This window comes from Mustela erminea, chromosome 5 (genome assembly GCF_009829155.1).
Source record: "Mustela erminea isolate mMusErm1 chromosome 5, mMusErm1.Pri, whole genome shotgun sequence".
Lineage (NCBI taxonomy): Eukaryota > Metazoa > Chordata > Mammalia > Carnivora > Mustelidae > Mustela > Mustela erminea.
Genome location: NC_045618.1, coordinates 147560786 through 147577713, shown reverse-complemented (window position 1 = coordinate 147577713; position 16928 = coordinate 147560786). Strand labels below are relative to the sequence as shown.

At 40.7% G+C, this 16928-nt stretch overlaps 1 gene segment (V, D, J or C); it reads left to right on the top strand.

Annotated features, from left to right (window-relative positions):
* Positions 1-14843: 14843 nt before the first annotated feature.
* LOC116591966 lies at positions 14844-15553 on the top strand (the record flags this gene model as incomplete). The annotated part of the segment is given in 2 exon segments: positions 14844-14859; positions 14963-15553. Coding segments are annotated over 2 exon segments (411 nt in total), but the record flags the coding sequence as incomplete, so codon positions are not given.
* Positions 15554-16928: the final 1375 nt, after the last annotated feature.

Below are 16928 nucleotides of genomic sequence, written 5' to 3'. Positions count from 1 at the left end.
GTCTGATAGCCATTTGTATGTCTTCACTGGAGAAGTGTCTGTTCATCCTTTCATTTTTTTCTGAAAAATAAAATAAGAAGAGGGGAAAATTAAGACATATAAATTAAGGATTTGTCATAATGAATGCTTCTTAAATAGAACATAGATCACAAATAAACAAAATATATATAAATGAAAAAAGTAAATATAGAAAAAATAATTATGTGTATTTATAAAAATCAAACCTAAAAAAGTGTAAGGAGCAAGCATATAAAAAGCAAAGAAAGATGAATTCAGAAAATAAATCAAAAATAAAAATAAAAAACTTAATAATCAAAAGAAAGAAAGCTAAGCCTACTTCCATGGGAACGGAAAGTGTGCCACATTTTATGATCATTACACTTGGTGAGATGGAATTGTTCTGTGGATCTTCTGGGGGAGGTGCTTGCTATGATTATTCTCAGGGGTTTTGTCCTCAGGAAAGACACATTTTGGAAGCAGGTGACAGGGCTTGGTGTAAGCAGTTGTGCCCTCCACCAGGTGCCACTGTTTTGTTTCCTGATGGCACTGATGGGTAGGGTGAATATGCCATCTGCTCTCTAGGCAGGGGTTGAAGTTTCACATACACCCCACTCTTCAGTGAGCCCTCACAGAAGGGCAATCAACCCCTTTCTCTCCAATGTTTCCATCTGAAATCCATGTTCACCCTACTTGTGTCTGAGCTGTTGCACCCCAGGCACATGATTGAGTTTCAAATCTTCAAAAGTAGGGACTCCTATGGTGTGGACCCATGCTATTCCTCCAGGGAAGAGTCTAATACCTTTTTTCATTTGCCCACAGGTCTCAGGAAAGAGATCACATGACCAGATTGTGGTTCACTCTTTATGGCAAATCAGACCAGAAAGCCTGCACTTAGACTCACTGTTCAACCGGGTTCCAGGCTCTTCGCCTAGCATCTGTGCATCACAATGTTGCCACACATCCTTCTTGTGCCTCAGCAGATCTCAGACCCTGGAATTCTGCCCCAGTTTGCCACTTCAGCACCTTTATGCCAGCCACATCCCCACAGTAGCACACTTCTAAAAGTTCAGATTTTGTGCTCTGCTGCTACAATACACCGTCGTAGCTTCCAGATGCAGGTTCCATCCCTGATGTCTCCCCCACAGCTTTATCTGTCCCAAGACAACTCTCTGCACCTGCTACATAACAAAAGGAGGTCGATTTTCTATTTGAAGACTTGTGGGTTTTGTTCTCTCAGACCTCTGATTGACTTCTTGGCTGCTCAGAATGACTTGATGACTACCTAGCTGTGTTCCAGAAATCCAACCTAAGACCCCTTTTCCTCTGCCATCCTAACTACTCTGTCCCACATTTTCTTGTAGCAATGAGGGGGTGATAAATTCCTTCTTCTGTATATGCTAAAGCCCAAACTTGAAACCCAGTGTTTTATTTCAGAATATCCTAATTTATTTCTCTATTTGCTCTGATCCAGTTGTCTTATGATTCAATTGCTCTTCCAATGTGCAACCCCATTAAATATTATGCAATTATTGTATTATTTTGCAGTAATGGCTGACATATGTTGTCCACGTACATAACCTCACTCACTAGGCAACTCAGAGAGGAATGCACCTCCTGGCAGTGAGCCCGGGGCTATGAGTAAGTAGTGAGGGGGCTCCCCAAAGACAAGAATTGCAGGAACATTGCTAGCACCACTCCATGTGTCCATGCAGTGAACACAGGTGCATTTTGGATGGCATGGCCAGTTTGCAGTCTTCCTGATGCACAAAATCCACTCAGGGATGGAAACTGCAGGATGTGGAGACAGAGCAGAAGTCCTGTACTCATCCAGCAAGGTCAAAGGGATTGAGCTGAGAAAACCAAAACAGATAGATCAGAGCTGCAACCTGAACTTGAATTGGAATTGAATTTCCCTGTTGCGTTTGTTGTCCAAAGTCCCTGGAGGAAAGGAGACACACCATAAGAGACTCTTAATCTCGGGAAACAAAGTGAGGGCTGCTGAGGGGTGTGGGGGGAGGGAGAGGATGGTTGGGTTATGGACATTGGGGAGGGTATGTGCTGTGGTGAGTCCTGTGAATTGTGTAAGACTGATGATTCAGAGACCTGTACCCCTGAGAAATTAATACTTTACACGTTAATATAAAAAAAAAAAAAGGAAAACAAAAAACTATCATCTTAAAAAAAAAAAAAATGTCCCTGCAGGGGAGCCTGGGTGGCTCAGTGGGTTAAAGCCTCAGGTCATGATCTTAGGGTTCTGGGATCGAGCCCCACATCGGGCTCTCTGCTCAGCAGGGAGCCTGCTTCACCCTCTCTGCCTGCGTCCGTGCCTACTTGTGATCTCTCCCTCAATAAATTTTTAAAAAATCTTTTAAAAACAATAGCCCCTGTAAATCCTTCAAAGAGGTTGAAGGGTAGCATTTATTTTTTTATTTTTTTATTTTTATTTATTTACTGCTCTCCCATTAGGTTGAATTTACTAATTAAAAGTCAGACGACTTGGAATACTGAAAACAATAAAACATTTTTTAAATGTTTAAAAAACTTTTTAAATTTTTATTTTTTAAAATAAAGTCAAAGAATCCATCAAAAACTCACAGTGGACAGGCAGATTTGTTAGTTTAGGAGGGATATGAAGCATGAATCCTTTTTAAATGTCCCACAGCCAAATGCAGAGGCTAGAATTGGAGGAAATATTCCTAAATGTGTGGCCTCACCAGGTCCCATGTCACAGGGAGATTAGGCATGTGCTCTTGAGTCCTTTTACCACTAACCATCAGTGCCAGTGGGAGTATCTGTGGACAACAGAGTCCATGCATCTCTGAGATATTGTGTAAATTTAAAGATGCTGTTTTCTCAGGCTTTCCAGGAGACTGTGGATATGATGATCATGTGGTATTGGACTCCGTACCAAACGGTGAACCATTTTCCCATCTTGACAACTGTCAGATGTGAACCTCAGCCATTGGATATAAAGGTGGTATCACCCAGGATAGAAAGACAAATCAAGAAGACTTTCATCTGCAGGAAGGAATGGAGGCTTTGCTTCAGGAATGACTTCACAACGTGGGAAAGTGGACATACAAGAAATAAAACATATGCACATGCCATGAAGGGTGGACATGGGATTAAGTCCATCTACCTGTGTTCTATGGGCCCCTAAAGACTGGTTTCTTGCAATGTCCCACCTCCCAGGTTCCCCAGGACTTTGTTGCTGATGATGACCCATAGGAAGGAAATACTCTGACTTTATTTCTGAGTTTCCTTCCAAGTACTGAATCAAAGTTGTAACTAATTTGTCTCTACCTTGCACCATGCTACAACAGAACATTTAACTAAAGGCTTTGATATCACCTGGTGACACCAAGGAGGTGAGAGACTGCAGAAGATCTGTGGGAAGTGACAGCCAGACTTCCTCCAGTACCTTGATGTAAAATCAATTTTACTGCATTTCCAGATGTCAGGTAACCCCCATCATGGGTGGACATAGTGGCAGCATTCCCAAAGGTGACAGGAAGAACCAAAGGGACTGGGAGAAGGGAGAGATTCCTTTGAAAGTAACTTTGGGAGAAGAAGGTATGTCCCAACAGACCTTTTCCTGTCTCCCTGACCAGAATCTCTCATTGCCACAGAGACACAGATCCCACATCAGACATAAGATTGTGTCCACAGGCTGATACCATTGCCACATAAAATTACTCACCAACTCCCTTAGTGGACAGAGATTTGAATTATATGCTGATTCTTTAATCCATTGTTACAAAAGATACCCTGGATTTCTGCTCCATGGTTAGCCCCTAGTATAGTTTTGGGCATCAGGCTTTTCCAAAAATGCCTTAAACTTATGACATAAACATATTGCACATGTCCTTCTAGCATCTTCACAGGAACTTCCTAATTTTAATTATGTTTTATCTATATTTCCATGATTGACAATGAGCTTTCAAAAACACCTATGTAAAGTAGACTGAACAGGGCAGAGAAACTCGCATATGATGCAAAATTATTCCTCTGAATCTTCTTCAGGTTCATAGTTGTTGTAAAAAGCATATAAATAATACATTTTCTGAGTTCCTCAGCTATATATCTAGGGGGAGAAGCGAATTTATTGTAATATCAGACACTGGAAACAATTAGACCCCCAAACAACTTCTTTTTTATCTTTTTATTTTATTTTATTTTATTTTAATTAAATTAATTTGTTTATTTTCAGAAAAACAGTATTCATTATTTCTTAAAAAAATAAAATCCTGCTATGTCCATTCTTAGGACAGGTGCTAATCATTAAAACCAGTGATTCTTTTTTAAGGCTTATATTATATTAATTGTTTCAAACACATTGTATCTTGGTAGTTTTTACTTAAAAAAGAAAGAAACATCTTTAATAACTGAAATCTCACCTCCAACAGGAATCTCTGCACTCCCACAGTACTCTTCCTGTCTCACGTTAATCAGTCACATCTTATCTTGTGTTCCAATGAGGTGTTCAGGTCTCCTTCCTCTCCATTAAACACTGGAGCAGCTCCCGTGGAGACCTGTTTATCAAGCAAAACACCAGTTTGCAGGGACACACTGTAGAGAACCTCTGGATAGAACAAAACAGCAGTCAAGTTTGCAACAACAGAGGGTCCTTCCCAGAAATTGTGGGAATTCTGACAATCTATATATGTGCATGAACTAGGAGCTTTGCAAAATAGATAAGCTAGAGTAACAGATGTATTTCTCAGGAAAAGTCAGTAAATTTCTGTCAGAGGATGTGTTCATTGTTCAGGAAATTTTCAGAATACCTCTGAGTGTGCCAGGACAAGCTCCCTCTAGGATATGGCCTAAAAGAAGAAGACTCTGACATTCTCTGGTGGATAAAAGTGCAGATTTTGAGCTTCAGAATGAAGGGGAGGCTGCACCATAAATTAAGGCAATCAACATGGTCCTGAGAGAGAGAACCCAATTCTAGGCAGACCATGATGAGGAGACATAGATGGTCACTAAGAAGCAGAGGGTCTCTGGGAAGCAAGAGGCAGTGAATACTCGTGTCTCAATTATAAGCTATTTACACTGAAGTACTGTAAACCCTCTGCACTGTCTCACATGACCATTTCATCATGGTTGTGTCTGGAGGGGGTAGTTTGGAATGGAGAAAATGGGGTAGAAGTATCCTTCCTATTTGTACTTCTCAAGGACACTATTTCCAGAAACCTCAACATAAGGGCTGCATTTATTCTCCTACCTGAATGAAGCAAAATAAAAAGTGAGCAAATTATGTTGCAAAAATTAAGCCAGATAGAAATACATGAATGATAGTGACGCATCAGAGAACTGTTAATACAAGGTGCAGGGTGGGGACGAGCATGCTAGAGAGGATAGACAGACAGAAAGGACCATAACATGGACAAAAGGAGAAACAGAAAAGCCAGAGATAATGAGACACAGTGAACAAACCCTCCAGGAATCCACAAGAGATACGAGGACTGGGGTGGAACTGGCCTTCTCACAGGATGAAGGATGGAGACCTCAAACTCTGGGGCTGATAGCTGGGTGCTCCCCTTAACTGTCTCTTTCTCTCACTCATGGCCAATTAGTCAGCAAGTCTTGCCGGTGACAAGTTCAAGACGCACTCAGAATCCAACCATTTCTCACCCCTTCACTGCTGCCACCCTGGACTGGGCTCCTATCAGTTTTCACTTGGATGCCCTCAAGAATCGCCTCACCTTGCAGATTTCAATCTCCCATGTCCCTGTCTCACTCCTAACTACTCTCCACACCAGAGTCAGTCAGAGAACACTTTACCATATGGAGAAAGAGAGGATTGTTGCTGGTTTATGGTCTGTCTTCCGTCCCCAAAGGTAAGCCCCACGAAAGCAAGTTCTTCTATTTCTGCTCACTGCTGTAATCACAGAGACCAAAGAGGGCTAGAGTTTGTGCAGTTAGAACCAAATAAATATTAGTTAATGAACTACACAAACAGTTATAGAACAGTACACTAGACTTCTGAGTAAAGAATAAAGGATCTGCATTTTGTATTCATTTGTGGGTCTTCAGAATGGTCGGGGTCTGGAAATCATGTTTGTTTTGTTTTGTTTTGTTTTTTGTCATCATCACTGAGACTACAATGGCCTCTTCATAACGTTCACTGCATGAACTAGTGGAAAGAATGTCTGATAGGTTGACTATCTTACATGGTGCCTAGAACTTGCCTGGGAAGAATATGGATGTGGTTCTGTCCCCACACACAAGCGCAGGAACATGTAAAGAGTAGAGGTTAATCTAATCTCAGCCTGCTGCTTCTCTGCCATCTTGACTCCTCCTCCTAGAAGCTGGTTTTTTGAAAGTATCAATAAGATTGATAAACCATTGGCCACACTAATCCAAAAGAAAAGAGAGAGAGCCCAAATTCATAAAATTATGAATGAAAAGGGAGAGATCACAATGAACACCAAGGAAGTAGAAACAATCATAAGAAGTTATTATCAACAGTTATATGCCAATAAGCTAAGCAACCTAGATGAAATGGATGCATTCCTGGAAAACTATAAACTCCCAAAATTGAATCAGGAAGAAATTGGCAACCTGAACACACCGATATCTAGTAACAACATTGCAGCAGTGATCAAAAACCTCCCAAAAAACAAGAGCGCAGGACCTGATGGATTCCCTGGGGAATTCTACCAAACTTTCCAAGAAGAAATAACACCTATTCTCCTGAAGCTATCTCAAAAAATTGAAGCAGAAGGAAAACTTCCAGACTCTTTTTATGAAGCCAGAATTACCCGGATCCTGAAACCAGTCAAACATCATACCACAAAGTAGAATTTCAGACCAATATCCCTGATGAATATGGTTGCTAAGATTCTCAACAAGATCCTAGCAAATAGGATCCAACAGCACATTAGAAAGATTATTCTCCATGACCAGGTGGGATTCGTTCCTGGGCTACAAGGATGGTTCAACATTCTCAAATCAATCAATGTGATAGAACAAATTAATATGAGAAGAGAGAAGAACCACATGATCCTCTCAATCGATGCAGAATAAAGCATTTGACAAAATCCAGCATCTGTTCCCGATTAAAACGCTTCAAAGTATACGGATAGAGGGAACATTCCTGATCTTCATCAAATCTATCTATGAAAATCCCACAGCAAATTACATCCTCAATGGGAAAAAGCTCACAGCCCCTCCGTTGAGATTGGGAACACGACAAGGAAGCCCACTCTCACCACTCTTGTTCAACATAGTATTAGAAGTCCTACCAAGAGCAATCAGACAACAAAGAGAAATAAAAGGTATCCAAAATGGCAATGAAGAAGTCAAACTCTCTGTCTTCACAGATGACATGATACTTTATATGGAGAACCGATAAGACTCCACTCCCAAACTACTAGAGCTCATACACCAATTCAGTAATGTGGCAGAATACAAAGTCGATGTACAGAAATTAGTGGCTTCCTTATACACTAACAATGAAAATACAGAAAGGGAAATTAGAGAATTGATTCCATTTACTATAGCACCAAGAACCATAAGATACCTGGGAATAAACCTAACCAAAGAGGTAAAGGATCTGTACTCAAGGAACTACAAAATACTCATGAAAGAAATTGAAGAAGACACCAAAAGATGGAAGACCTTTCCATGCTCTTGGAAGTTTTCAAAGAGCTGGAGCAAATAATCCTAAAATTTGTATGGAATCAGAAAAGACCCCGAAATGCTAAGGAAATGTGGAAAAAACAAAAGTAAAACTGGCTTCATCACGTTACCTGATTTCAAGCTTTATTACAAAGCTGTGATCACCAAGTCAGCATGGGACTGGCATAAAAACAGACACATAGACCAGTGGAACAGAATAGAGAGCCCAGATATGGACCCTCAACTCTATGGGCAAATAATCCTCAACAAAGCAGGAAAAAATATCCATTGGAAAACACAGTCTCTTCAATAAATGGTGCTGGGAAAATGGGACAGCTATATGTAGAAGAATGAAACTTGACCATTCTCTTACAACATACACAAAGATAAACTCAAAATGGATGAAAGACCTCAACATGAGAAAGGAATCCATCAGAATCCTAGAGGAGAACATAGGCAGTAGCCTCTTCAATACCAACCACAGCAACTTCTTTCAAGATATGTCTCCAAAGGCAAAGGAAACAAAAGTGAAAAGGAACTTTTGGGACTTCATCAAGATCAAAAGCATCTGCACAGCAAAGGAAACAGTCAAAAAAAAAAAAAAAAAACAAAGAGGCAACGCACCGAATCGAGAAGATATTTGCAAATGACAGTACAGACAAAAGGTTGATATCCAGAATCTATAAAGAACTTGTCAAACTCAACACACACAAAACAGACAATCAAGTCAAAAAATGGGCAGAAGATATGAATAGACACTTCTCCAATAAAGACATACAAATGGCTATCAGACACATGAAAAAATGTTCATCATCAATAGCCATCAGGGAGACTCAAATCAAAACCACATTGAGATACCCCCTTACATGAGTTAGAATGGCCAAAATTAGGAAGACGGGAAACAACATGTGTTGGAGAGAATGTGGAGAAAGGGGAACCCTCTTACTCTGTTGGTGAGGATGCAAGTTGGTGCAGCCTCTTTGGAGAACAGTGTGGAGATTCCTCAAGAAATTAAAAATAGAACTTCTCTATGTCCCTGCCATTGCACTCCTGGGTATTTACCCCAAAGATACAGATGTAGTGAAAAGAAGGACCATCTGTACCCCAATGTTTATAGCAGCAATGACCATGGTCGCCAAACTATGGAAAGAACCAAGATGCCCTTCAATGGACAAATGGATAAGGAAGATGAGGTCCGTATACACTATGACAAATTTTTTAAAAAGTGTATTCCAGGGTTGGTTGTTTTCCACATCATCAACAATACTTGATCCATTCTCATGTCCTTTTTTTTTTTTCATAGACTTGTTAAGAGTTGTGGGGTGCTATCTCACTGGTGTAGGGTTGGGTTTCACTGATGATTAGTGACGTTGATCACTGATAGACATTTGGTTGTATTCTCTTCCTAAGATTTTTTTATATGAGGGACAGACAGCATTTCATCAAGTGCTCAGAGGTGCAGAAAGGGAGGGAGAAACATATTCCTAGGGGATGGCAGAGCCCAATGTGGGACTCAATTCCAGGTCATAATTTGAGCTGAAGGCAGATAATTAATAAACTGAGTCACCTAGCAGCCACCATTTTTTTAATCTTCTATAGAGAAATGAATATGGAAGACCTTGGCCCAAGTTTTTTGAAATATATTATTTATATATGTGAAAGAAAGAAAACATGAAAAGAGGAGCAGATGGAGAAGAAGAGACAAAATGCCCAATAGCTTCCCAATGAACACAGAGCCTGTGACAGGGCGCAATCCCAGGACCTTTGTCATTACCTGATCAGAAATCAAAAGTTGGACTCATAATCTACTGAGTCATTCAGATGCCCCATCCTTGCCCGAATTTTTTAATCTTGTGATTTGTTAATTTTTATTTATGTGTTTTTGATAGTTTCTGTTGAGGTTAAGGAGTCCCTTCTGTATTTTGAATGTTAACTCCTTCTCAATATTTGGTTGAGCACCGTCTCCCATTTCATAGGCTGCCTTCTTGTGCTGCCAACATTTTTCTGCATACTTTGTAGTTTGATGTAGTCCCACCTGTCTGTCTTTGCTCGTTTCCTGTGATTTCACTTTTATAACAAATAAACCATAGCTGAGCAAATGTCATGATGTTTGTTCCCCTTTGTTTTCTTTTCTTTCTTTCTTTATTTATTTAAATTCAAGCTAGTTAACATACAGTGAATTATTAATTTGAGGGGTGGTATTTAGTGATTCATTAGTTATGTATAACACCCAGTGCTCATTACATGATATGTCCTCCCTAATGCCCATCACCCTGTTATCCATTCTCCCCACCCACATCCCCTCTAGCAACCCTCAGTTCTCTATAGTTGAGTCTCTTATGTTTTTGTTTTTTCTTTTTTATTTATTTTCAGCATAACAGTATTCATTGTTTTTTCACCACACCCAGTGCTCCATGCAATATGTGCCCTCCCCATTGAGGGGGTTTTGGGGTCAGGTTTTTTGCTTAAGTCTTTAATCCACTGTGAGATTTCCTGGATCTATATATCTGTATGTTACAAGATAAGGATCCAATATCATGATTTTGCATGTGGATGTCCAACACCATTTGTTATAGACCCTATCCTATCCCCACTGTGTTTTCTTAAATAACTTTTGGGGAATATGCTGGCTGTATATCAACACTTTCACTTCTTATCTCCATAATCCAGTGCACTGCCTATGAGTATGATTTTATGCTAGTCATAGACCATTGTAGTTAATATACCTCTGCACTATATTTATAAAGAAGGAATATTATGTCTCCAGGAGTCTCATGATTGTGTTGTTATAGCCATGTACTTTGTATTTCTATATGTATAAGGAATATTTTCTATTTCTGTAAAGACCATTGGTATTTTTAATGATTTAATTAACTTTGAAATTATTAGAAGAGAAAAAAGAAATTGAAACTATGCAAATACTAAATCAAGGAGATTGAAATTGGTATTTTGAAGAGACAAATGTAATTTAAAATCATAGGTAGACTAGAAAAATAGGTAAACCTCAAATAAATACAGAGTTCAAAGAGAAGAAGTAGCTGACACCAAATAGTGAAAAGGAACATGAAGAAAATACTAAGATATTTACAGAGCAACATTGGAATAATAAAAGGCAAATTAGAAAATTTCTAGATTTATCAATACACCATGAAGAAATAGAAAATGAAGAGAAAAAAAAAAAAACTAATAAGAAGACCAAATTCATTGCTGCTATAAACATTGGGGTACAGATGGCCCTTCTTTTCATTACATCTGTATCTTTGGGGACTCTGAAAAACAATCTGAGGGATTTGAAGCATCGGGGATTGGGAGGTTGGGGGAACAAGGTGGTGGGCATAAGAGAGGGCACGGACTGCATAGAGCACTGGGTGTGGTGCAAAAACAATGAATACTGTTATGCTGAAAATAAAATAAATAAATAAATAAGACCAAATTTATAATCTAAAGCCTTCTGCCTCAAAAACAAAACCAAAACAAATCAAAAGTGAATGAACAGACAAAGATCCAGTCCAGGATCAGATTGTTTTACCTATGAATTACACCAAATATTTAAACAAGAATAAAAGCCAATATTTCTCAGTCTCTTCCAAATAAAACTGACAGGAAAGTAATATGTCCAAATTCATTCTATAAAGCCAGCATTACACCAACAACAAAGCCAGGCAAGGACTCCTCAAGACCTGAAAACTCAGGCCAATATCTCACATGGACATGCCTGTAAAAGTTCAGGCATACTGAATGCAATGTACATTGAAAGATCATACATGATGACCTAGTGTGAATCATCCTTCAGAAACAAAGATCACTCAACATACATAGATCAATAAGTGGGACACTCTGCATTAAGACAGGGAAGGATTGGATCTACATAATGCTCTCCGCTGACGCCTAAAACTACTTGAGAAATTTCAACGCATGTTCATCATTAGAATATCTCAACAATTGAGGAACAGATGGAAATTACCTCCACATGATCATGGTTGTAGATGAAAAACCCACATTTTACATCATATTAAACAGTGAAAACCTGTAGTCTTTCCTGTCACATCAGGAGACAGGCAAGGATGCTCACTCCTACCATAAGTATTCAACATGGTATCATGAAGGAGAATAAGATGTACAATTCCAAATATCTCATCTGATACCTGAGATATTGTGAACTAAAGTCATTTGAGAACCTGCCAGTGGAAGGACATTCTGAGCCTCCTTTGTCCTCCTGACAGCAGCAAATCAATCTCCTGTGGGAAAGCTCCCTTCCCTGTACAAGGAGGGGAGAACCATCCTCAGCACCATAATATGGAACTTAGATCCCAGAAGACTATGCAAACAAACCTTGTTGGTTCTTCACTAATTTACTGACCCAAATACTTGCCTTCAATCTTTGCAAATCCAATCTTTTGTTATCTAAGTGGCACAAGTGCTGTCTACTTCGGTCGTTTTCTGAGTTCATATTTTAGGGATCTGATGCATGTGCAAAATGAAATTCATTTTCCCCTTACATCTGTCCTGCAGCTACTGAATATTTAGACCCAACAAAGAACCCAGAAGACAAGAAGGGAAACTCTTCTACATTGACAACTGGAAGACCTACCAAGAGAAATTAGCCAATAAAAAAATAAATATATTGAAATCAGTAACAGGAAGAAAAATTCTTTGTTTGCATATGATATGTGTGTTTTTTAAAGATTTTATTTATTTATTTGTCAGAGAGAGGTAGAACAAGAGAGCTAGCACAAGCAGGGAGAAAAGCAGGCAGAGGAAGAAGAAGGGTCCCTGCTGAGCAAGGAAGCTGATGTGGGACTCTATCCCAGAACCCTGGGATCATGAGCTGAGCTGGAGGCAGAGGCTTAAAGATGGAGCCACCCAGGGGTCCCCGCATATGACATGTTCTTACACAAACACTACAAATGCCACACACAGAGAGACAAAAATCTTTGAACTAAACAACGATATCTGGGAAACTCCAGGATAGAAAATCAACATACAAAATAATGCTATGTCTCCACACAATAACAACAAATATCTAAAAAAAATTTAATAAAATCATTCTATATACACTGACACAGGAAATAAAATATTTTGGGTTAACATTCAACAAGGAGTTCAGATACTGTACACTAAAAATGACCTACATTGATGAAAGACTTTTAAAAGTGCATACAGAAATGGAAAGATAACTGTGTTCACAGATTAGAAAACTTCCTCTAGTCACAGTGCCATCCAAACAAAGTGATCTTCAAACGTAATGCAATCTTTGCTTTATTAACTAGTAAAGGAAGAAATCGAAGCCTGGAGCTTGCTATATAGTCAGAAGACATGCAAATAGGGCCCTCCTTTGCTGATTAAAAGATCCCAGCCAGAAACCTGTAGCTGGGAGAGGAGACACTCCCTGGGATTCCCAGGTGTTCCCATTCAGTGATTAGGACAGAACATAGACAACTCATCATGGAGTTTGTGCTTGGCTGGCTTTTCCTTTTTGTTCTTTTTTTAAAAGTTTTATTATTTTTTTGATTATTTTATAAACATATAATGTATTTTTATCCCCAGGGGTACAGGTCTGTGAATCGCCAGGTTTACACTTTTCACAGCACTCACCATAGCACATACCCTCCCCAATGTCCATAACCCCACCACCCTCTCCCGACTCCCCTCCCCCAGCAACCCTCAGTTTGTTTTGTGAGGTTAAAAGTCCCTTATGGTTTGTCTCCCTCCCAATCCCATCTTGTTTCATTTATTCTTTTCCTACCCCCCAAGTCCCCCAAGTCCCCCAAGTTCCCTCACAACTTCCTTACATCAGGGACATCATATATAATTGTCTTTCTCTGATTGGCTTATTTCACTAAGCATGATACCCTCTAGTTCCATCCACGTCATCACACATAGCAAGATTTCATTTCTTTTGATGGCTGCATAGTATTCCATTGTATATATATACCACACCTTCTTTATCCATTCATCTGTTGATGGACATCTAGGTTCTTCGGCTATTGTAGACATTGTAGACATTGTATTGTAGACATTGCTGCTATAAAAATTCAGGTGCACGTGTCCTTTCAGATCATTACATTTGTATCTTTAGGGTAAATACCCAGTAGTGCAATTCCTGGGTCATAGGGTAGCTCTATTTTCAGCTTTTTGAGGAATCTCCATGCTGTTTTCCAGAGTGGTTGCACCAGCTTGCATTCCCACCAACAGTGTAGGATGGTTCCCCTTTCTCCGCATCCTCGCCAGCATCTGTCATTTCCTGACTTGTTAATTTGAGCCATTCTGACTGGTGTGAGGTGATCTCTCATTGTGGTTTTGATTTGTATTTCCCTGATGCCCAGGGATGTGGAGCATTTTTTCATGTGTCTGTTGGCCATCTGGATGTCTTCTTTGCAGAAATGTCTGTTCATGTCCTCTGTCCATTTCTTGATTGGATTATTTGTTCTTTGGGTGTTGAGTTTGCTGAGCCCTTTATAGATTTTGGATACCAGTCCTTTATCTGATATGTTGTTTGCAAATATTTTCTCCCATTGTGTCAATTGTCTTTGAGGAAGACACAAAGAAATGGAAAAATGTTCCATGTGCATAGATTGGAAGAACAAATATTGTGAAAATTTCTATATTACCTAAAGCAAACTACACATTTAATGCAATCCCTATCAAAATCCAATCCTTTTTTTTTTTTTTCAAAGAAATGGAACAAATAATTCTAAAATTTCTATGGAACCAGAAAAGACCTCGAATAGCCAAAGCAATATTGAAAAAGAAGCCAAAGTTGGTGGCATCACAATTACAGACTTCAAGCTCTATTACAAAGCTGTCATCATCAAGGCAGTATTTCAATGGAACAGAATAGAAAGCCCAGAAATAGATCCTCAACTCTATGGTCAACTAATCTTGGAAAAAGCAGGAAGGAATGTCCAATGGAAAAAAGACAGTCTCTTCAAAAAATGGTGTTGGGAAAATTGGACAGCCACATGCAGAAAAATGAAATTGAACCATTCCCTTACACCACACCCGAAAATAGACTCAAAATGGATGAAGGACCTCAATGTGAGAAAGGAATCCGTCAAAATCCTTAAGAACACACGTGACAACCACTTCAGCCTCAGCCATAACAACTTCTTCCTAGGAACATCACCAAAGGCAAGGGAAGCAAGGGAAAAAATGAACTATTGAGACTTCATCAAGATCAAAAGCTTTTGCACAGCAAAGGAAACAGTTAACAAATCCTCTTTGCTCTTTTAAAAGGTAATTTATGGAGATTAATGGACATTAAGTATGCAAGTGTATGTGTGTGAGGGAAACAGTGGGTATGTGACAGTTTCCAGACTAGGATGTCTTCTGTCTGCAGGTGTCCAGTGTGAGGTGCAGCTGGTGGAGTCTGGAAGAGACCTGGTGAAGCCTGGGGGGATCCCTGAGACTCTCTGTGCAGCCTCCGGATTCACCTTCAGTAGCTACTTTATGAACTGGGTCCGCCAGACTCCAAGGAAGGGGCTGCAGAGGGTCGCAGATATTAGCAATGATGGAAGTAGCACAAGCTACACAGACTTTGTGAAGGGCCGATTCACCATCCCCAGAAACAATGGCAAGAACATGCTGTATCTGCAGATGACCAGCCTGAGAGCTGAGGACACAGCTGTGTATTACTGGGTGAGAGACACAGGGAGGGGCCTCAGTGTGAGCCCAGAGACAAACCTCACTGTAGGACAGGATCTGGACCACCAGGGGGTGCACAACACTCACTAATTCTATCTTTAGAATTTAGCCAGGAGCAGCTGCAGATGGTGGTTTTGAGCAGGTTTCCTGTCAGGGTCTGGGGCCTCCTCTCCATAGAGCAGTTTCCCCGCAGGAAGCCTCTCTGGACACATGATTCTGTGCTTACTTCTTCACTCTCTGACTTAGAAAATTTGTTCTAATGGGAAAACAACTACACAAAATAATATATATATATATACACACACAAAATACAGAGTCAGTTACATTGTTTATTCCCATCCCTAAGTACCAATGGATTACAAATATTCTGGTGCTCATCAACTGAACCTTTACAAGAATCCCAGCAGCACTCAGTATGCTTCCCATGTCCACCCAGCTCACAGTGCAAACTTGCTAGCAGGAACATCCATGCTGGACATGAGGATACAGAGACATCGAAAATACAAAGCAATAGAAGAAAGACCCATAATAGGGTCACTGTCTTGAACCATGCTCACAGCATCAATATAGTGACAGTCTGAAAAAACACAGATGGGGAGACAAGATGGCAGGGAAGTAGGAGGAGGCACCCATTCAACCTGCACCCTAATTGAGCTGATTACCTTCCAAAGAATTCCAATCACCCTCGAAATCAGCCTGAGATCAGAATTATACACGTCTGGATCTCTACTGGAGCAGAAGACGCCAGTGGGCAGGTAAAGCGGAGTGGGAAAGTCGGACTGATATCGGAAGATAAACAAAAGGGGGAGGGAGCCACCAGAGGCGACCCATTGGAAAGTAGTATCCCAATAGGAGAGTGCCCTGCGCCTGGGGACCAGAATTAACTCAGGAGTCTGGTAGAAAGCACTCAAAAAGAGCAAAGGATCACGGAGGGAAATTGCGGGAATTTCGGGGTGTTAGGGTCCGGGCTTAAGTCCCCAGACCCAGGACAGCCACCCCTGGTGCAGAGCCAGGGAGAGTGTGGCAGAGAAACCAGGACTCAGTCCCTGAAGCACCAGCACGCCTGAGAGTGCTTGGCGCCCAGCTCCCATGAGGGGCTGGGAGCCTCGCCAGCCAACAGAAGCACAGCCTTTTTGCAGCCCCTATGCAAGTGCCCTGACAAGCCATCAGAGTCCCAGTCCTGTCCCGCGCCCTCCCCTGAGAGAGGAGCACACAAATGCCAGCCTGGTGCTCTCAGACCAGAAAAACCAGGCACTCCCAGCCAGGGCCAGCAGGAAAATCTCAGTGTGTGATCACTGCTTGGAACTTCTGTGGCAGTCTGGAGCTGCCCAGACAGCCGCCGCTGCCATGGTTTTGGGAACAAGCAAAAAATCCTGAGTCCCCAGGGACCGCGACTGGGAAAATGCTCTGCCAGCAGCCAAGGGGGGATTTATATGGGCTCTGCAGCCTGACTGAGGCTTCTCTCTGAGAGGGAGATCAGGGTGTAGTTTGCTTTCCTCTAAACCTACAAAAACATCAAAAGCAGTCAAGGTGAGAGAGAAAAACAAAAGTGAACATATATAAAAACCTCCAGAGAACAAAAGGCTGAAAAAACCAGTTTCCTCAGAGCCCACCCCCTTGAGGGGGGCAGGAGGACTTAGCTGAGAGAACTTCAGGGACTG